The sequence below is a fragment of the Crotalus tigris genome, unplaced genomic scaffold, assembly GCF_016545835.1.
Source record: "Crotalus tigris isolate CLP2741 ecotype Arizona unplaced genomic scaffold, ASM1654583v1 scf7180000024366.3429058, whole genome shotgun sequence".
NCBI lineage: Eukaryota > Metazoa > Chordata > Lepidosauria > Squamata > Viperidae > Crotalus > Crotalus tigris.
The window spans coordinates 510821-533372 of record NW_024100535.1 but is presented as its reverse complement, the minus strand read 5'-3'; the positions used below and the strand labels follow the sequence as shown (position 1 = coordinate 533372).

The 22552-nt window shown below is 38.5% G+C and overlaps 1 protein-coding gene across 6 annotated transcripts in view; it reads left to right on the top strand.

The window, feature by feature from the left end:
- The window catches only part of PRKG1 (protein kinase cGMP-dependent 1), a 1362786-nt gene that overhangs the window by 1109045 nt on the left and 231189 nt on the right, over positions 1 to 22552 (top strand). For all 6 annotated transcript variants that reach the window (XM_039327748.1, XM_039327751.1, XM_039327747.1 and 3 more), the window contains one exon: positions 5021 to 5086. In XM_039327748.1, coding sequence (XP_039183682.1) covers positions 5021 to 5086 — 66 coding nt within the window. The remainder of the gene's footprint in view (positions 1 to 5020; positions 5087 to 22552) is intronic.

Below are 22552 nucleotides of genomic sequence, written 5' to 3'. Positions count from 1 at the left end.
TACTCACATTTGCATGCATTCAAACTGCTAGGTTGGCAGAAGTTGGGGCAAAAATGGGAGCTCTGTTATGCAGCATTTGGTCCCAGCCTGTCAGCTTTCCAGCTGACAAGCTCAGAGTCTTTAAGCAATAGCCATCACACCCCCAGTATAAAAAGTAACATACTGTATAACAAATATAATCTAAAGGCAGAGAATGGATTCTTTGGGGCAAGATGTGCTTTCAACCCAGTTTTTGCCACAGTGACAAAATTAGGGATAGAGATAGGAAAGTTGAAGTTTAGTGTGGAAGAGATGTCTGATTTATTTTGTCTAGCATATATATCAGGCACAAGATAATGTGTTCCTGTTTAACACATGTAAAAGAAAAATAAATACAGTTTGGCACTACAGTTTCTGTGATGTTATTCAGCAAAGTAAAATATCTGACAGCAGAGAGATGCTAAAAAAGGGATCACAAAGAATCGCATGACTAAATCATGATAAAGGAGATATTTTAAAAGCTTGTGATCTTGATGGCTGGCTGATGGTTATGAATTACATATCACTGTCATAATTTTCTCCTACTGACTGTATAATTTGAATCTGATTTGGTGGATAAAACAATTAATATTGTCAGTTCAGGGATAGCCACCTGCTTTGCACAGATTGTGTACGACAGAAGACTGTGGCTTTACTGTCTTAATCAGGAGCTCATTTGAAGAGCTACACTTAGCAGGGCTTCAGTGACAATAAAAATGTTAGAAAACATGGCATATGGTGTCATAAATTATATATGTTAGTACAGCAAATATAAAACTTTTTTTTCCTTCACTCTTTCCTTCCATGGTACCTTATGGTACTCAGCAATGAAAACCTTGGCTTATAAAGTTTACAACTTCCATTACAATATAATTTCAGACGGTGTTCTTCATTATTCTATTTCTTCATTGTTGTAGTGTCTTTCATAGCTGTGTAGTCGTAAGAGTGAATAGTATATCAATATTCTGTATTATAAAAGGTTTTTTTTACTAAATTCTCTATTTCTCATAAAATTCCTACATTCTTTTTTCTCTTCAAGTTTGTTATTCACACATACAGAGACACACACACACAACATATGCACACAACATACACATGCACACACATCCTTCTGTACTGCTTCATTTTGACAGGGGGGAAGAGTGAAGAATGTTAGCCATGGTGGGGCAGTGGTTAGAATGCAGTGTTGCAGGCTAACTCTGCCTATAGTTAGGAGTTCGATCCTGACCAGCTCAAGGTTGACTCAACCTTCCATCCTTCCAAGGTCAGTAAAATGATGACCCAGATTGTTGGGGGCAATATGCTGACTCTGTAAACTGCTTAGAGAGGGCTGTAAATGCACTGTGAAGCAGTATATAAGTCTAAGTACTATTATATATTCTCAGCAGGGTTACCCAAGAGATAGAGACATGGCACAGACACAAACACATGCATTTAACTAAAACCTCTTGTTTTATTTTAGTAGGATTTAGGAAGCAAAATATATTCCTGATTCATATTTTCCTGGAGTTAGTGTTAGAAGATATTGGATATAGAAGTTAACATTAATAAGACATTATCTCAGTGTTCTGAGACTGTTAGAAGAATTTATTCCCTTAGTTCTTTCCATGTTTTGGTCAAAATGCCAGATGCCATAATTCAGAGTTCAAAAGTTTGATTTAGCACACAAAGCAAAAGCCTTTTACAGGCAGGTGTAAACAACAGATCTAGCTTTAGATTTTACAAGTTTTACTTTCCTAGCCTAATTTCTCACTTACTAATTGACGTGTTTATCTCTGTTACTATGAGCATAACATTTGCCCTTAGATTCCTTTCTAATCTAATGTACATTTCTCTCTTGCTTCTATATAATAGCAAAGCACCAACTTTTCTTCTAAAATGGCTATAGTTTAGCTTTTTAATACAGGTAATCCTCGACTTACAACCACAATTGATCCCAAAATTTCTCTTGCTAATTGAGACAGTTGTTAAGTGAATTTTGTCCCATTTTACAACCTTTCTTGCCACAGTTGTTAAGTGAATGCCTAGTGTCACCAAAGCTCAGTTTTACCATGGTCACGTTATTTGAGTAAGATAGGATTGCTTATCTAAAGATACATGTATCTTGGAGACTGTTGTCCCACCTTATCACATATGACATATAAGCAATGCAAACTATCAAGATATCCCTATAAACTAATGCATAATATTTATAAAATTAATTGACCCGCTAACAAAAATGAAAACGATTTGTTTTGAAAAACTCATCCTAATCTTTTCAGGAAATGCAAGAACATCCCCTCACTTCAAAGATCACTTATTATTGGAGGAAAATAAACATTCCTTTTAGTGATTATGGTAAATGCAAAATCAGACATTATTATTATTAGTAGTAGTAATCCAGTTTATTTATTGCTTGGTATATTTCAGTTGCCAAATGTTAAAATGATCTAATTACATTGAAGCATTTTCCAACAGTTTGAATGAATCATTAACCAATTCTGCCTTTTTTTTAAGCTTAAGCATTCTTTCGATCATATCAAACAATTTCAGTTTCATAATGAAGAACATTATGTCATTTTTCTAAGGAACTAGGAAATTGCTGAGCTAGAGAGGAACATAACAAAAAATGGTAGGCAGATTTGTTTGAATCTTCTTGCAGATTGGCAAGGGTTAGTTTAAATAAAAGAAATAAACAAATAAAGTAGATGCACATATGAAAGATTTGTTGTTGTCAGCTGATACTAGTGCTTCCATGGGGCTTACAAGATGCTTTGCTTTCATTTTCCAGTGATACATAGGAGAGACCTCCAGAGCAGCTGTGACCTTTTCCAAGCCTAGAGATTTTAAATGGAAAGGTCTGTAAAATTCCAGAGCAAGTATACTACATAGGGAAGAGTCTGTGGACAGAAGGAAACAGCAGTTTCTTTCCAGGAGAAAAATGGTAGATCTGACCTCATCGTCATGGGTTATTCAGATAGTGACAGCGATTCTGAGAAAGGATTTTACCTCTCCGGAAGTAGTGATGAAGAATACAATCTTGAAACTGAAAAAAATTCAGAGTTAGTAATTGCCAAATTGCATTTTCATAGTGCTTTTAAGCTAGGCTGTAGCACTGGATCTTTCTGAAGGGCTGCATTATAACAAATATTTGGATTAATCTAATAAAAAGACTGACTGCATGCTTACATTTTATATAATTTATCACATCTTAACCTACTGGTATTAATCTTGAGAGGCATAACTAAACAAGTTAAAAACCATACATGGTTTTCTATGGTAAGGAGTGATTTGATCAGATCTGGAATTGTGTGTGGTATGTACTGATGGTATATTTATTAGCATATATTCTTAAAAATCATTGTTATGCCAATAGGAGTGATACTGCATTTTGATATATAATTCCATAACAAATTGTATATTTCCACATAATGTTAAATGATTTGTTCAAGGGAAAAAGTAAAGAATCCTCTGTTGGTTGAACAATATTTCTATATAAAACAATAGCTTCCTGATAAACATTGCAAATATTCCGTGAATAGCATATAGTTTCCTGATAAACACTACAAATAATCCTTGAACAGCATAATAGGAATATTGTGATAGTGTTACCTGAATAATGTAGGCACTTTTAAAAGGGATAAGTCTCTATATGTCCATATATATTAAGATTTAAATAATTGATTTTTTTTCAAATATGATGGCAAATATGGATTTCCAAAGATTGTTGCATTATTGGAAGCCAGCTGCCCATGACTTTTTCATGTTTTTTTTGTCTATTTTATATTTCTTTTTCTTTTCCTGAACAGACATTTATTGTTCTGTGCAAAACTCAAAACCCAGTTAGAAAATGGAAAGTTATAAGATTTTCCTCTATTACCTTCTTTCTCTTCTAGAATGCATTCTAGCACATGTTCTGACTAATTTTCTGGGCAACAGGACTCACTTCAAAAGAAAACACTAAGCTACAATCATTTATTATTTTGATTATGTAACAAAACCCATGGCCCTATATGGCACTAAATTAGGTAAATTAAAAAGTTACTGTCAGATTCCATTCCTATTTCATTTCTACCTATCTCTTCTGACCTAAAAACAAATCTCACCTTCCCCTGGGTTCTGCTACACTCCCAAGGGGGAGGGGGGATTGACCTTCCCCTGGGTTCTGCCATACTCCCAAGGGGGAGAGGGGATTGACCCAGTATGGCAGAACCTAGGGGAAGGTGAGATTTGTTTTTAGGTCAGAGGGGATAGGTAGAAATGAAATAGGAATGGTTCTGATAGTTACTACATTTTTCTTTGCAACATGCTTATTTGTGTATTCAAAGAATCATAAAAAGTTGGTGTCTTCAAAGCTACATAATTTGGTGAAAAATTAAAATTTTAAAACAACTTCTTGCAGAAAGTTTTGTCCATCCTGTACAGTACAGTACATACTTGAAGATTTATTTTCTTTATATAATTGGAATTCATACCAAACTGAAACTTATGTGGGGATGCATGAGGAAAAACCAAAACTAGAGAACACATTAGGACCTATTTATTATTTTCTGCACACACCCATCTTCTGAACAGAGCAGGTCCACATTAATTAGTCTTCTCCCATCTAATGTAGCTTGATTCATTAATTATTTGCTTTGCTTTTCTCTATTTATAGAAATGATAGATTATGTTGACATCACTATACTAAAATATCCACACTTCTTCTGTGACACGTATTAATATATGAATGGTCTGCTTCTGCTAAATGAATTGTCAAGTGAGAAAAGGATGAATAAAATGATCTTATGAAAAAGCATTAAAATGCTGGGGCAATGTTTCTACTGGGGAAATGACTATTGTGTCGATAATGTTTTGTAAACATTTCCCAAGAGTAAGAAGATTAAAATAGCATTATTTGTTAATGGTTTAAAGTATGATATATCAGTAAAGATAATTCTCATTTGCAAGATGCATTTGTGTCCTAATGTTGTATAGTACTGCAGAGATAATTACCTGGCCATTTTGTGTGTTGTCCTTTCAGGGAAGATGTCAGAACGGCTAATGTTATTAGTGCGGAGCCCGTGACGTGTCTTGTCATCGATAGAGAGTAAGTATGCCACTTTTTAGCATTGATACTAATTATCTCAAACTGCCATTCACCTTAATTGTGCTGAGCAAGTGACCTTGTTTAATCTTTGAAAATTTGGGGGGAAAATATTTTATTGACCTGGTCTTGACATCAAATGGACACCCAACTGAATCACTGTTTATTAGATGTATTTGATAATGACTCCAGTTTGACTAAAAACATAAACATGCTTGGAAGGTTATCATACAGCGGAGGAATATTCATAGCTTTTATCTGAATCTGAAATAATTCAAGGTTTCTTTCTTCTGAGGTATCAAAATTCTCATTTCCCGGTTCAGTCATTGCTTTTTGTCTGTTCCAAACATTCTTGGGATATGAATAAAAACACTTGATTAGTTACTGCTGAACAGTTAACAATTCTATTGTTTTAGCTGCTGCACACTATGAAGGCATTATGGTGTTACTAAGTGAGTGAGCTATCATTTAGCCTACAACAGATTGGATGTGCTATGTTTCATTTTTTCCCTCCCCTCTAATTTACATTAGCAAGGCTGTAAATAACATCTTTTAATGAAAATTTCAAATTTAAAGCTTACATAGAAGATGGGTCAGTATTGGAAAAAAGATTCTCTGCCTTCTTTAGAAGAATGGGTATTCAAGGTTTCTAACTTAGCAGAAATGGCTAAAGTTTCTGCTTATTTAAAGGACCATTCACAAAAGAGATATGTTTCAGTATGGAGAAGATGGATAGAATATATTCAGAAGAAGTATGGAACAACAAAGTTTCATTTATTTTATGAATAATGGATTTTTATTAAATTATGAATTGAAGTTTGCAGAGAGTTAAGGGTTATTAGGATTCTGGTTATTGTATAAGTAGTAAATTTAAGTTGACTATGTTTAGTTTTCTTTTTTTTTCTTTTCTTTTTTTTGTACCCCTGTACTGAGCTCTGGGAAGTCGGGTGGGGGGAGGGGGAGGGGGGAGGGGGAGGGGAGAGTATGGGTAGTATGTTCAATAGTTCAGATTTTGGTGATAGAGGATTGCTCAGGCATTTTCCCCCAGACCGCATCCGATTGAGAAGAAGAGGAGAGGGATAAGTAAGTAGAAAGATGGAGGAGAGAGGGAGGGGAGGAGAGGAGGAGGTAGAAGGAAGGGGGAAGTGAAGAGATGAGAGGGGGACGCGGTCTGGGGAGAAATGGGTGAGCAATGTCGGAATTTGTGTGTTGTATTTTAACTTCTTATGTATCTGAATTTTTTTTCTTATGATTGTAATGAAAATAAAATAATAAAAATTAAAAAAAGCTTACATAGAAATGAAAGGAAGAATTACATTTGGTTCTCTTAATGGAGAGAGATTCATGAGTAAACAATATCATTTTTTCTATAAAACTATTTTTTGGTAAAAGCATAGTTATTTATGCTTTATCTAGCTAGAAGAAAAGAGATGATAGATAGAGAGAGAAAGAAAGAAAGAAAGAAAGAAAGATAGAAAGAAAGAAAGAAAGAAAGAAAGAAAGAAAGGGGGGGGAGGGATAGACCGATAGGGTTGACAATATCCTTTACAATAATTTATATTTACTGAAATGTTTCCTAGAATATGTATAGAAATATCCAGTATTTCGTTTATGACCCACTGAAATTAAAGTAAAACCTATCTCTTACAAAAAAATTGGAACTGTTAAAATTGCCAACATCTTAAGTGATACAGTTTTCTGTATTATAAAATATCCATTAAAATGTACACATTTATAGAAGAGAATTAATGAATGTCAGACATTTTATTGAGATAAATATATTTAAATAATTATTCATATTTGAATCATCTGTGCAAATATTTTGCTACTGGAATTTACAATGACAATTTAAACAAAAAGGAAGAGTTAATTCAGGATTAGTGCTTACTTATGGGATACTTCATCTCTAATTTTATGGGATCAACTGACTATATTTTTCTTTTGCTGCTGACAATGTCCTTGTAGTATCAAGTAGGTGTAAATATAACCTCTAAGACTGAAGTTAATCTATTGCATGCCAGAGAGTTCAACATTGTGCAATTGAATACGACTGCAATAATTCTATTTATACTGAATGTGTTTTCAGTTGCATTGTGACCTAGAGTTTCTGACTTTGTTGTCAGCATAACTGTTTCCAGCTCTCAATTAATTATATACATGAAACTAACTGGAATAACTTGTAAATTAGTAGAAACTTTGTAGGTTTTGTTAAAATGTTCACACTTAAAGCCTTAGTGAATGGTTTCTAGCAATATCTTTGCAGGTCAATAACTCAGACATATTATCTTGAAGCTATTGATATTTTCGCATAAATCCCATAAAATCTGTGTGAATATATGTGGGTGTGCATGCCTTTGAGAAGTTTTTGACTCCTGGCAACTGCTGCAACAAGTCCCTGAAGTTTTCTTGGAAAGGCTTTTTGGGAGTGGTTTGTCATTGCCTCCTTCCTAGGCCTGAGAGAGACTAATTGTCCCAAGGTCATCGAGCTAGCTTTGTGTCTAAGGTGGGACTAGAACTCATGGTCTCCTGGTTTATAGCCTGATGCCTTATCTACTATAACAAATTGGCTGCAAATTCAAGCTTAACTTTGACAAACCTCATTATCTAAAGCTTCTTCTGTAAAGCTTTACTGTGTTTTCTGCCACAAGGATTTAAAAGAAAATGAGACAAATTCATGGTTGATCAGTGACTATTCATCATGATGGCTGCATGCAACCAACAGTTTTAGAGGTTAGAATACCACTTGCCAAGTAGCACTAAACAGCAAATACCTGCTTCTACATTTGGAGGGGAGTGTCTCCATTTTGAAGAGACGTTCTTGTTTTCATGAATGTGAGCCAATTCTTTTTCTGGCCAAACCGGCTATGAACTTTCATAATCCGGCCAGGTTACAGACCACACAGGGATAATTGTTGTGTCCTGAGGCTGCTGAAGTATTCAGCAGGATCAGAAATGTTGCAAACGGTCCCAGGCAGACCAAAAGCTGCCCGGGACCAGACTGGCTGTCGCCAGCCTTGTGCACATGCGCAAGGCGCAAAAACAGCCAGCTTCCTATTGGCTGACACTGTCCAGGTTCAGGACTCTATAAAAGGCCTGCATGCCTTTTAGCTGTTGTTTGGTTGTAAGGAGAAGATCAATAAAGAGATTGCTTGTTCATCATGTGTCTTTGTCTAATGCCTGAGAACCGAATACATAAAACTGGCGATGAAGGTGGGATCCCTGCAAGCAAGAGAAACAGATAGGACTCACCAAGAAAGTCCTGAAGACTGGGAAGATGGCGTCCTGCATTAGCAACTCAGCCTGCCAGTACAGCATCGCTAAAGGTGAGCTTGGCAAACGGACCCCTTCCCCAACTACTAGCTTACAGAGGAGGCACTTAGCAAAGGCAGTAAAAGTTTACGATGTCGAAAATTGGCCGCTTGACGGACTTTGATGTCTCCCACCCAGAACAATGGAATTCATATGTAGCAAGGGTGGAGAACTACTTGAGAGTTAATCAAATCAGGGAAGACGGCCTTAAAGCGGCAACACTTCTGTGCATCTGTGGCCAGGAAATGTTCGACATTGCTGAAAACCTGGTGGCCCCTGCACTTCTGGAGTCAGTAACGTACGCTGACTTGAAGAAGATGCTTAAAGAACATTTCCAGCTGAAACTGTCTGTAATTGCTTGGAGGCATGCGTTCGACAGAGAGACCAGAGACCGGGTGAATCTGCTGCAGACTTCATTGCTGCCTTAAGACAAGTGGCCAGGCCTTGTGAGTTCAAAGACCTGGAAGACAGGCTGCGAGATCGTTTTGTTTGTGGCCTACAAAGTAGAGAACTGCAACAGAAGATCTTCGCAAAAGAAGAGGTATCATTTCAAGATGCCTTAAGAGAGATTCCAGCTGAAGAAGCAGCAGGCGGCACTGTTAAGGCTTTGCGACTAGCCCGAAACCCTCCAGCCACCGTGACCATCCATCAAGAGGTCACTTGAGAAGATCCAGAATCGGATCCTGAAGAGGAGGTGGACAGACTTCACCAGCCAGCAGAAAGAAGGCTGAAGGGGTGTCCAGACAAGGCCCCAGCATCTCCTCAGTGCTTCGGGTGTGGAGGACGCCACAACAAGCTGACTGCAGATTCCACTCTGCCATTTGCCGGGCATGTAGCAGGCAAGGCCACATTGCCTCCATCTGTTTGGGTCATCAGAAGGTCCAACCTTGGGAAGAATTGCTTCAGAAAGGTACCAGGGTCCCCAGCCAACACAGGGTGGGTTTCTGTGCATTGCGCAGGAGTATTCTGAGGACAGGGACACACAAGCCCCTTAAGAAAAAGCTTCATATTGACGTGAAGTTGCAAGGGGTTCCCTTATCAATGGAGTTGGACACAGGGTCCGCTCTATCAATCATTTCACATGACACCTTCAAAAGGATTTGCAGCAGTAGTGGCCTTCGAGTCAAACTCAGACCATCGAACTTAGTCCTCACTGACTTTCAGAATTCCAGAGTCAGTGTGAAGCGGGAGGCTACGCTCAAAGTGCAGCGTAAGGCTTTTGAAGGCCTATTAGATGTGGTGGTAGTTGGGGATGATCACACAAGTCTCATTGGACTCGATTGGTTCGAGGCCCTTGGAATCCAAGTGATTGGGCTGCATAGCCTGCAAACGCCAGGCCTTGCAGAAGTCTGCAGGAAGTTTGCTGATGTGTTCAGCTCAGAGCTTGGCTCTTACAAGGGGCCTCCCATTGCCCTACAATTAGACCCAACTATCACACGTATTAGGATTAGGGTGCCTTTTACTCTCAAGAGCAAAATTGATGCAGAGCTGGACAAGCTGCTCTAGCAGGGCATCTTAGAACCTGTGGACTCTAGTCCATGGGAAACCCCCATTGTAATGCCTTTAAAGGCTAATGGAGAAGTCCAAATTTGCGTGGACTATAAGTGCAGATTGAATAAAGCGCTGCAACAGCACACATATCCAGTGCCGGTGGTAAGCCACATTCTGGCCTCCCTCAAAGGGGGACGCCTTTTTGAAAAACTCGATTTGGCACAGGCCTATCAAGAGCTACCTATTGATGAGGCAACTGCAGAGGCCCAAACGATCGTAACACAGAGAGGGGCTTTTAAGGTTAAAAGACTGCAGTTTGGGGTTAATGTGGCCCCTGGCATATTTCAAAGTGTCATGGAACGCACACTTCATGGTATTCCTGGGGTCTGTCCCTACTTTGATGACGTCCTCATTGCTGGGGAGTCATCTCAAAATCTAGCAGAAAGATTAAGGGCTGTCTTGCTGCGTTTTCGCCAAGCAGGCCTTAAATTGAAGCAAGACAAATGCAAAATAGGAGTCACTTCCATTGACTTCTTAGGCTTCAGAATTGATGCTCAGGGCATTCATCCAGCTGAGTCAAAACTTCAGGAGATTCAGCAGGCCCTAAGCCCCAAGTCCAAAAGTTAGCTGCTAGCTTTCTTGGGGCTCTTAAATTTCTATCACACATTTCTTCCACACAAGGCTGCAGTGGCAGAGCCGTTACACCGGCTCTTAGATAAACAAGCTCCATGGCAGTGGACTAAAGTCCATGAAAGGAGTTTCAATGGGGTTAAGGCCTTGCTCTCTTCAAATGCCGTATTAGTGCATTTCAATGAGCAACTGCCTGTGTCATCGCATGCGATGCATCTCCTTATGGGGTGGGAGCAGTACTTAGCCATCTGAAGGCTGATGGGACACAAGTCCCTGTGGCCTATTATTCAAGGACTCTGTCATCTGCAGAGCAAAATTATGCTCAGATTGACAGAGAAGCCTTGGCCATAGTGGTTGGCATAAAGAAATCCCATGATTTCTTATATGGCTGCCACTTCATGGTCTACACAGACCATAAGCCTCTGCTGGGTTAGTATACTACTAACAAACAGACACCACACATTATTTCTCCATGTATGCTGAGATGGTCAATTTTCCTAACAGCATATGACTACACTTTAATTCACAAACCTGAAAAAGAAATAGGTCATGCAGACGGCCTCAGCAGATTACCTCTTAAACAGATAGAGGCAGATCCTGCTCCTGCTATTAACATTCTCTCCATTCAGGAGTTGCCTGAATCTCCCCTCAATGTTAGGGATGTGGCTGCAGAAACTGCCACTGATCACACACTCACACGTGTGCTGACATGGGTGTTGTCAGGATGGCCTGACACGTGTCCAGATAAGGAGTTTCAAAGCTTCTGGCAAAGGAAGCACGAACTTTCCACTTTCAAGGGGTGCCTGTTATGAGGTAGTAGGGTAGTCATCCCAGCCTCATTGAGGTCTAGAGTCTTGCTCTCTCTATATGAGGGACATCCAGGAATAGTCAGGATGAAAGTGCTTGCACGCAGCCATTTCTGGTGGCCTGAGCTCGATAAAGACATTGAGGCCCAGGTGCATAGTTGCCAAGTGTGCCAACAGTTATGGCCTGAAATGCCTCAGGCCCCAGTACATAGGTGGGAGGAAACACAAACCCCTTGGTCAAGGGTACATATAGATTATGCTGGGCCCTTTCAGGGGCAGTTCTTCCTTCTCCTCATTGACAGCCATTTCAAGTGGCTAGAGGTTGTTCCTGTTTCCTCCACTACTACTGCCAGGACCATTCAGGTGTTGAGAGGAATTTTCACCTCACATGGACTTCCAGATGTCCTGGTTTCAGATAATGGCCCCCAATTTACCTCTTTTGAGTTCCAGGCTTTTCTTCAAGCCAACTTGATCCGGCATGCGACTTCTGCTCCCTTCCACCCATCTTCCAAAGGCCAAGCAGAGAGGATGGTGTGCACTACCAAAGATGCTCTCAAGAAACTGACTTATGGTAACTGGCATTACAGGTTAGCAGATTTCCTTCATGCACACCGCACTTCATCTTGCACAGCCACAGGGAAGAGCCCAGCAGAACTCCGCTGGGGTCGCCGCCTCATCACCAAACTGGACAGGTTGCACCCAGACTGGGTGGCTTCACAGGTGCCACAGCCGCGGGCACCTAGGAGACTTCAGATAGGCGATCTGGTCTGGGCAAGGAGCTATGGGCCTGGAAATCTCTGGGTCACAGCAGTGGTATGCAAGGTCTCTGGGCTGCTGTCATATGAACTGGCCTTGGATGATGGACGTGTCATCTGCAGACACATCAATCAACTGCACTGGAGGCTTCACAGCCACACTTCCGCTCCTGGCTCTGCTCTGGGAGGAGGGGGGAGGACCATAATCTGCATTCTGCTTCACAGTTTCCCAGTTCTAGTAGTGTCTCACAAGCTGCTGAGACTGCTGCTGAGGTTGTTCGGGGGTCATATCAGAGTTCTGCAAGTGCTCCAAACAGGAATTCTCCGGAAAGGGGGTCATCCCACACATCAGTCATTGCTCCAGACAGGGAGTTGCACCGGGGGTACCCACATAATCCAAATACTTCAGATAGTGCTCCAGACAGGGAGTCGCACTGGGGGTATCCACACAATTCAAACACAGTCCCAGACAGGAAATTTCACCAGGGGCATTCACACAGTTCAGCTATTGCTCCAAAAAGGAAGTCTCTAGAAAGGGGGTTTGCCATGGAAGTGGCTCCTGACCCTGGCACCTCCGGCCACTCAGGCCACTCCAGCTGCTGGCCTTGGGCTCGAGGGACAGTGCTCCCAAGAGGAGTCCATTCCACCTCTCCAAGGAACTCTGGCTTGGACTTAGAGGGTCCAGCCAGTCAGCAGCTAGGTGGGTCACCTGGGTCCTTGGGGCATCAAAGTCCTGGTCTTCCAAGCCTGGCAGGCAAGCTGGTAGGCCAGGCACACTCACCGGCCACTAGAAGGTAACAACAGGCAAAGTGCCCACCCAAACATCTTGGAGACTATGTGAGGTTTCTGTCAATGCAAAGGAAACCTTGCTAGTCAGTAACAGGATGTTGACTAACACTCAGTACAGAGTGTTATATACCATATATGATTTTGGGTACATTTTGTTTAGTTAAAATAATTATTTTGTAGAAGTGCTCTACCTGTATGCAGACCAGTATAACTCCACTATTCCCTGCCCCTTGAACAAATGTACCTGTGTGTACAGCTAAGGTGTGTTTTATCTAGGGGGAGGGGTGTTGTGTCCTGAGGCTGCTGAAGTATTCAGCAGGCTCAGAAATGTTGCAAACAGTCCCGGGCAGACCAAAAGCTGCCCGGGACCAGACTGGCTGTCGCCAACCTTGTGCGTATGCGCAAGGCGCAAAAACAGCCAGCTTCCTATTGGCTGACACTGTCCAGGTTCAGGACTCTATAAAAGGCCTGCGTGCCTTTTAGCTGTTGCTTGGTTGTAAGGAGAAGATCAATAAAGAGATTGCTTGTTCATCATGTGTCTTTGTCTAATGCTGAGAACCAAATACATAAAAATAATATTGTATAAAATGTATTAGTGCTGTAGGAGAAGAGTTGTATGGCAAAAATAAGGACAAGTCTGGTAGCACTTTTTCTGACTATTGTATTTTATTAATATGGGGCCCAATGCTCAGGTCTGTTGAAATCCTTCTGAATTTGAGTTTATCTTCCAAAGAATTAGCAATTCCTCCCTACCCCCAGCTTTGTGTCATCCAGAAATTTGATGAGCGTTCCTTCAATCCCCTCATCTAGGTCATTTATGAAAATATTGAAGAGCACTGGGCCCAAGATAGAACTCCACTGCATAGTTATCTAGATGTAGTTCCATTGAGGACTATTTGCTGAGTGCAATTGACCAGCCATGAGTTACCATGAGATTTTGGCAAAAACCTTGGAGTAGATGCTATAGTTTATTATGTCCTATCAACAGGACATTAAGAGGCTTATCTCTCATATTGCTGAACAGTTCTGTGTCAACACAAGACACAGAACTTTACCAGTTTATGAGAATAGTTGTTTCTTAGTTTACTTATTCACTCTGTTTTCAGTAACATCAATTCCTATCCATTTTCCTCTAGTCATTCTAAATATTTAATTGTTGAAATATCAAGCACATTATATTTATGGAATAAATAGTATCTTCACAGCAATTATAAGTACAAATATATTTTGACCACTCTTTCTTTCTACAGTTACATCATATTACTCTTCCTTCTATAATCTATCCTGTCTAATCATCAAAACCATAAGTCACAAGTTCATTGTTTTCATTTTTATGCAAAAAGTTCACTGAGCCCCGTGGTGCAGTGGTTAAAGTGCAATATTGCAGGCAAATTCTCCCCACAGCCTGGAGTTTGATTCTGATGGGGCTCAAGGTTGACTCAGCCTTTCATCCTTTAGAGATTGCTAAAATGAGGACCCAGATTGTTGTAAATAATGCTTATATTATAAACTGCCCAGAGGGTGGTCTAAAGTGCTATGGGGTGGTATATAAGTCTAAATGCTATTGCTATTGCTATAAGAGGCTTCCAGTAGCAATAAATATAGTTAAAGTATTTTGTTTAATGAAATAAGTTAAAATATTAATTTCAGCAAAAACTGACATCTTCCCCAACCATTTTGACAATTCTTCCCATCTCTGTGTATACAGTAATCTTGCTGCTGTGGTCTTATATTGAAATAATCTCCCACAGCGTTTTTTACTGTTTATCCATTAATCTTAAAAAGAAAAGTTCTGGCCACATTCACTAAACCCTGAAGCCCAACACTGCCCAGCAGATCCCAGCCATGAAAGCCTACACCAGTATAAAATTGGTGTTGTTTTTCTTATGTCCTTCAACCTGGGGTAGGTTGAAGCAAAGGTAATACATAATTCATGCAGAGATCCTGATAGCAATTGCAACAAAATTACACATGTTGGCAAGAAAAAAGCCACGTGACCAGTGACCTTACTTTGCTGGAAGAGTCCAGTTGGCTATTCTTATAAGAACACTTATAGTCATGAATAATAAATGATCTTATGAATAATGATTTTGTAATTAATGAATTATGAATTAAATAATTATCATTAAATATTGATTCATAATTGTTCCATTGAGAACAAGGTTTCTATTCTCATATTTTTTCAATGTTGAAGCTGTGATTGTCTGTACTCCTGCTGACCTTGAAATGCAGGGAATGATCAGTACATCACAGCTAAGATGGTTTATGTAGAACAAAAAAACCCTCCCCCTGCCCCAGACAGAAATAGACATATATGTGTGGGGGCTGTGTGTGGGTGAGGAATGCACACACACTCACACGCATGTATGCATGCATGCATGCATGCAAACATCCAAGTCTCCTCTTCCTCATATTTAAAGTCCTGACGATGTATTTCAGCCTTTCCAAAATCAGATCTATTGGATAAGACAAAGCTGGCCATGGAATTGAGTAGAAGCTGGCTGGAAGGATTAAGACTGTGTTTATTGTTGATGGAGGGGCACAATGGCTCAGTGGTTAAAGACACTGAGCATGTCAGCTGAAGCCCAGGTTCGAGACCCAAGTTCTGCACAATGGGGTGAACTCCCATTACTCCCAGCTTCTACCACCTACTGATAGCAGTTCGAAATAAGTACCAGTTCAGTGTGAAGGTAACAACATTCCCTGCACCTTTGCCATACAGTCATGCTGGCCACATGACCACAGAAATGGTGAAAGCAAGTCCAAACTCAGCTTACTTTACAACACCCTCAAGGCTGTGAGAACATGGAGCTGCAGAACCTCTTTACAAATGCACAGAATCTTCATATGGAGGTGTTTTCAGTTTACCCAGATTCATTCCAAGTTCCTCATGTTAGAACAGAGAGCTCCATACTCATGTTCTACAACTGCCATGATGCTAACATATGTTTTCGTTTTTGTGCTTTCTTCTTACTTCCCTGCAATATTCTTGGTACTGAAAAATAACATATGGGTTTCTAAAATCCTGATTGATTGTATTGATTACTACCCCTGATGTTTCTGTTAGGTCTTGAGAATAATATTCTTACCCTTAATTCTCCTGTTTACATATCAGAGTTCATATATCCTTTCCAATGATTTGTTTGAAAGGATATGATATTTCAAGAATATTGCTTACAGGAAATTATACTGTATATTGCATATTATTTATTTATTAATTAAGAGTAGCCCATTTTCAGCAAAGTACTAAATAAAGCACATACTAATGTTTCATCAAGAGTAATGGGAATTGAAACATAAATTGCCAATTTAAGTTATCAAAGGCTTTTTGTGCGTCACAAAATATAAGTGCCATCTGGTTCCCTGGAAGGATTTCATAATATTCCAAGATGTTTAAAATAATCCCCAAGTTGTTCTTTATCTGTCTTTTTGGTAGGAAACCATTTTGGTCTGAGTGAATAAATTCAGTCAAAAAGTTTTTCATTCTTTCTGCCATTATTGCAGCAAAGATTTTATAATCCACATTTAGTAGCGATATTGGTCTATAATTTTTAATTAGTGTATGATCAGTGTCTTCTTTAGATATCAACGTGATATTAGCTTCAGTCCATGAGTCCGGTATTTTTGTTTGTGTGAAGACTTCATTACATAAGTCTTTCAAAGTTGGAGTTATAATATCTTGTAACGCTACATAAAATTCAGCAGGAAGTGCATCAGGTCCTGGTGTTTTATCTTTCTTTTGCTTTTTTATGGGCTCTGTAATCTCCATCATTGATACATTCTCATTTAGCTTCTGGCACATATTCTCAGGAACCTTTGGGAGGTTTGCTTCTTTTAAGTAAGCCTGGATTGCCTCTTTAGAAACTGTCTCCGCCTTATAAAGTGTCTCATAATAAGCCTTCATACTTTTTTTCATTAAATCATTATGGCAGTGTAGATTACCCTCTGAGTCCCTTAGCTTACTTATTAATCTTTTTTCTCTTTCTTTTTTTAATCTATATGCAAGCCATCTCCCTGGTTTATTAGCATTTTCAAAGAAATTCTGTTTAGATCGTTTAATCTGTTGTGCCATTATATTTGTCTCAAGTAAATTTAATTTGTGTTTTAATAATTCCATTTGTATTTTCAGCTTTTTCTTTTGTGGGTCTAATTGTAACTCAGATTCCAGGATACTAAGCTGTTCTTTCAATCTATGTTGAATATGTTTCTTTTCCTTATTCTTTTTGGCAAGATATGTTATAGCCAAACCTCTAAAATATACTTTTGCTGTGTCCCATACAATTTGAATAGAGGTTTCTTCTTTTTTATTAACTTTTAAAAAAATCCATTTTTTTTGTTGCAAATTGTAGAAATTCCTTTTCCTTCAATATTGATTTATTCAAGGACCATCTCAATCTTTTCTTAAATCCTTTCCAAATTATTTTAATTGGATTATGATCTGCCCAAATATTCAATTCTATTTCAATTTCTTGTATCATGGTCTTTAAATCAAGAGAAGTCCATATCATGTCAATTCTTGACCATGATTTGTGTCTATTGGAGTAAAAGGTATATTGTGCTTTTTCCAGATTCATCTTTCTCCAAGTATCCTTTATACAAAGTTCATCTTTCATTTTTAGAAAGGGTTTAGGTAAGATATTACTTCCTTTTTTCCCTTGTTTGTAATTTCTATAGTCCTGTACTGGATCAACAATTGCATTGAAATCTTCAAGTATACCCAAGCTGTGATAATTTAAGTCCACAAGTTTATCGTATAATTGCTGAAAAAATTGATCTTGTTTCTCATTGGGAGCGTATATTGCAGCCATCAGTATTTGTTTTTGGTTCTATGTGATCTCTACCATTAATATTCTTCCCTCTTCATCAACATAAATTTGTTTTGGGTTCATCTTTTCTTTTATATATAGAGCTATCCCTCTTTTCTTTTGTGATGCCAAAAAGAAATAAAGTTTACCTAATTTTGATTGTTCAAGGATTCTGGAATGTTGTATCTTAATGCGTGTCTCCTGGAGACAAATTATGTCCATTTTTAGCATTTGTAATCTGTGGAATATTCTACTCCTTTTTGATGGGGAGTTAAGACCATTTATATTTATTGAAATAATTCCAATTTCCTCCATGGTTTCAATTATGTCGAGATCTCAATTTTCTAGGAGAGCTTATCTGTTTCTGATCTTTAGGTCTAACATCTTCCTCTGATTGAGTCTTTTTGGGTGCTTCTTCCTCCATTTGTTTTGACATTTCTGCAGTCGTTTCCTCTAATTTCTTAGGTTCTGCCTCGCCTTTCTCCAAGAAGGCTCTATGATTGTTGAAAAAATCCTCTGCTTGTTGTGGAGTGCTCAGTCTATATCTTTTTGAGTCCCAAAAAATTAGTTATCCTTCTGGAATCAACCATCTGAAACTCACTCCTCTACTAATCAATTTCCTTGTTAAGAATTGATATTCTCTTTGAGCTTCTCTAATTCTTCTTGGAATCTGTTTGAGAACTACCAATTCTTTATCTTTATATTTCAGTGGTTGATCCCTCACTAGTCTCAGGATCTCATCCCGTACTGCTCTTTTACTAAATCTAACATGAACCTCCCTAGGCACTCTACTTGCATAATTTGAATTCACTCTAAAAACTTGATCGACTTCTCTCTTGATTTGATCCATTTCCATTCCAAGCAAGTCCGCCAATAGTTCACTCATCAATAGTAACAAGTTCTCATCACTCTCTTCTATCATATTTTGAAATCTTAGAAAGTATGATGCACGTTCCATCTCCATCATCGCCATACTTTCTTCCAGCTCCTCATTAGATCACGCCAATCTCTGATTTTCATCTTGGAGAGCTTCTAATTTCTGATCCACTACTACTGACTTGTCTTCAACATTTTGCATTCTTTGTTGAGTATCTGACATTGTCTGTTGAAAAGCTTCCATTTTTTGATCCATCTTAAGCAAATCATTTTCAAGTCTTCAAAGTCCTTTTTCATTTCCTTTTTAGAATCTACAATTGCTTGGAGAATGGCTTGCATATCCTTCTGCTGAGTGTCCAGTTGTAAAAACGTTGTAATCATTTTTTGAAGCGCTGGACTGACTGAGGTAGATGCAGGAGCCGAGGAACCCTTCCTCACCCCTTTCGCCAAATTTGAAACACTCATCTTGATTATTGTATTTATTTATAATCCACCATCAAGCCCGATGGCCCAGTTAATTATAATCCCAAAATAGGGCCCGATGGCCAATTATAATCTACCGAAAAGCTCAGAAAAGAAAAGAAATTTTAAAAAAGATATAATCCAAAACCCTCAGTAAAAAATAAAAATGAAAATATCCAGCAAAAGTATTATCAAAACGTAGGAAAAAATATTAAAAAAGGAATAGCAAATCTCTAGACAAAAAGAACAAATAGAAAAAGAGAGACATAAAAAATATGTTTCTATCCACCCAGCAAAGCTGACAAAAAAGAATTAAAAAAATTAAGCAAAGAAAAAAAACCAATATCCAATTTATAATCCAGTTAGAGACATAAAAATCTTCTTCTGTGGTTCCCTTGTTTTAAAAAGAATAAAATAAATCCAAAAAGGGGACCAGACACAAAGCAAAGAAAAAAAGGGAGAAAAAAACCACCAGTCTCTCTTAATAATCTCCAGGTGAGGGAGGAATGTCTGGGCAGTCAGCCAAGTGTCTGGGCATTCAGCCAAACTTCTCAGCTGAATCAACAAAGTTAATGTAGCAAAAGAACAAAGGAGAAAGGTTGCAAAATAGCTACCAGGGGATGCTGTTTCTTTTCCCCGCCATTTACATAGGGAGAAAGTAAAGAAAGTAAAGAAAAAGAGAAAGTTCCAGCAGTAAATACACAAAACTAACATACCAAAAAAATTCTTAAAAAGAGCAATTAAGGTGGCTTTCACAAGTAGGATAATAATAAGTCTTTCTTCCCCTCTATAATAAGACAAACTGATTCCTTCAATGTAGCTTCAATTCAAAAAAATTTCAAAAGTTTTAAAACGCTGAAACCGCCGCTTTTCGAGAGGGGGGAGAAGCAAAAATCCCCTCCTCCTCCTCCCATTAACTTAACTTCCAGCTTAACTTTAAAGGCAGGCAATTTTGCAACAAAAACTGATATCATCTCACCCGGACCAGTTGCTTGCTTCCTGAAACAGCTGATTCCTGTCTCCGATGATCTGCTGAAGATGGCGACAAACGCAAAGCTCTCCACCTTTCTTTCACCGGTTCCAGAGGCTATTTTGAGTTCAAAGAGCCGGCTCCTGCCAGCTCCCTTTCCTCAAAGAGTTCATCTCTCGGTGGCCACCCCTCCAGGGGGCATTCAGCCCTGCTGGGCCCGCCAGTGACAGAAATTCGGACCCTGGGCATGGAGAGTTCGTGTCCCAGGGTCTACAACCAATGACGTCACCAGAAGTCTCTTCAAGAAATGGACTTTGGTGAAAATTTTAACAAACTAACATTCCCAAAAAATTCTAAAAAAGAGCAATTAAGGTGGCTTTCATAAGTAGGATAAGCAATTTATAAGAAACAAACAGCAAGAATACTTTTAAATGGAGATTATACAGATGGATTTGAGATTTAAAAAGGCACTAGACAGTGATGTCCACTGTTTCCTCTGTTATTTATTCTTACTTTGGTGGTACTGGCAAGAAATATTAGACAAGATACAGAAATTAAAGGTCTGGATATTAAAGACCAGAAATATAAACTACAGGCCTTTGCAGATGACTTGGTTTTTATTTTAGAGGAGCCATTGGAAACAGCTGATAAACTCTTGCAGAAAATTGAGAAATTTGGAGAAGTGGTGGACTGAAAATAAATAGGGAAAAGACTAAAGTATCAACAAAAAACCTAACAAATAAACAGAAAATTCAACTTGCTAAAATGACAAACCTTCAAATAGTTAAAAAAGTCAAATATTTGGACATTTATTTAACTGCAAAATATATCACATTAAAATTAATGAAACAAATAAAAATAGACTTGGAAAGGTGGGGAAATCTTCAATTATCACTCCTAGGAAGAATAGCGACGGTTAAGATGAACATTTTACCAAAGCTAATTTTTCTGTTCCAAACAGTTCCTGTTAAACTTACTAAGAATTTCTTTGATGATCTAAATGCAATGATTCTAAGATTCATATGGCAAAGAAAAAAGCTAGAATCAAATGTAAATTGTTACAAGAATCTAAGGATAGAGGGGGCTTTGGACTTCCAGACTGGAGACTTTATTATCAGGCAGCTATTCTGCTTTGGCTTAAAGAATGGATTGTATTGACAAATAAAAGATTGCTTTATTTAGAGCAGTGGTTCTCAATCTTTTTAATGCTGTGACCCCCAACGGGTCGTAAGTCGAGGACTACTCAACCGCTTGTAAGTCGAGGACTATTCAACTGGTGCAGCACCGTTTGCAGAATGGGACTTTTGGTGGGCTCAGCAGGGCAGAGACAGCCTGGACAATTCCTATTGGCTTTTGAAAGCCAATAGAATTAGACTCTATTCAAGAGAGTCTATTCTATTGGCTTTCAAAAGCCAATAGAATAAAAGGGAGTAGCACAGCTAAGGAAAAGGGGAAAAAATGGCGGACTGCGTTGTTTGGCGACCCCCGTGAAATGGTCGTTCGACCCCAAATGGGGTCCCGACCCACAGGTTGAGAACCATTGATTTAGAGGAACATGATCTTCAACTAGGTTGGCATGCTTTTATATGGTATGAGAAAACTAAAGCACATAAATACTTTCAAAATCATGCGATAAGAAACACACTACTTTCAGAATGGGAGAAAATCAAACATAAAATATATATGAAAATACCTGAGTGGCTTTCAACAATGGAAGCATTTGCTTATCCAAACCTGATTAACTATGATAAACTTGTTAGTTATAAAGCTATTTTAGACAAAGAGGGAAAACTTAAGGACAGGCAAACTCTTCAACAACAAAGTATTGACTTGACATGGTGGTACTATTTGCAAATTCAAACAAGATACGAAAAAGATATAAAATCAACAAGATTTTACAAAGAACAGACTCCATTAGATAAAATTTTGTTAAAAACAGATGAGAATTTGATTAAGAATATACATTTCTTTTAAACTGGAAGATGGAAGAACAAGTGAAAGAAACAATGATAGTATGGGCAAAGAACTTTGGATATTCTATAGATTTGGAAGACTGGCAAAAACTTTGGGATAAAAATATTAAGCTTAGAAAAGCTGAGGCATATAAAGAAAATTTATACAAGATGTTTTACACATGGCATATGACACCAGTTCGCTTAGCGAAAATGTTTAAAAATGTTTCGGATACTTGCTGGAAATGTAAACAACAGCCAGGTACTTATTACCATGCCTGGTGGATATGCCCTAATGCTAAGAAATACTGGTCTAAGATTCATAGATGGTTGGAAAAGATGATGAAAATACAGATAGAATTTAAACTGGAATTGTTTTTGTTAGGAATATTAAGACCTAATTATGGTAAAGAGAATGATTATTTGATACTGCATTTTTTAACAGTCGCGAGGATAGTATTTGCCCAATTTTGGAAAAATGAGAATCTACCATCTGACCAGGCTATAAGTACTAAAATCTTAGAGTGTGCAGAAATGGATAGATTAACATTGGAGATGCAAGAAAAAGATGACTCAGTTTATTTTATAACTTGGGAAAAATTTTATCACTGGTTAGAGACACGT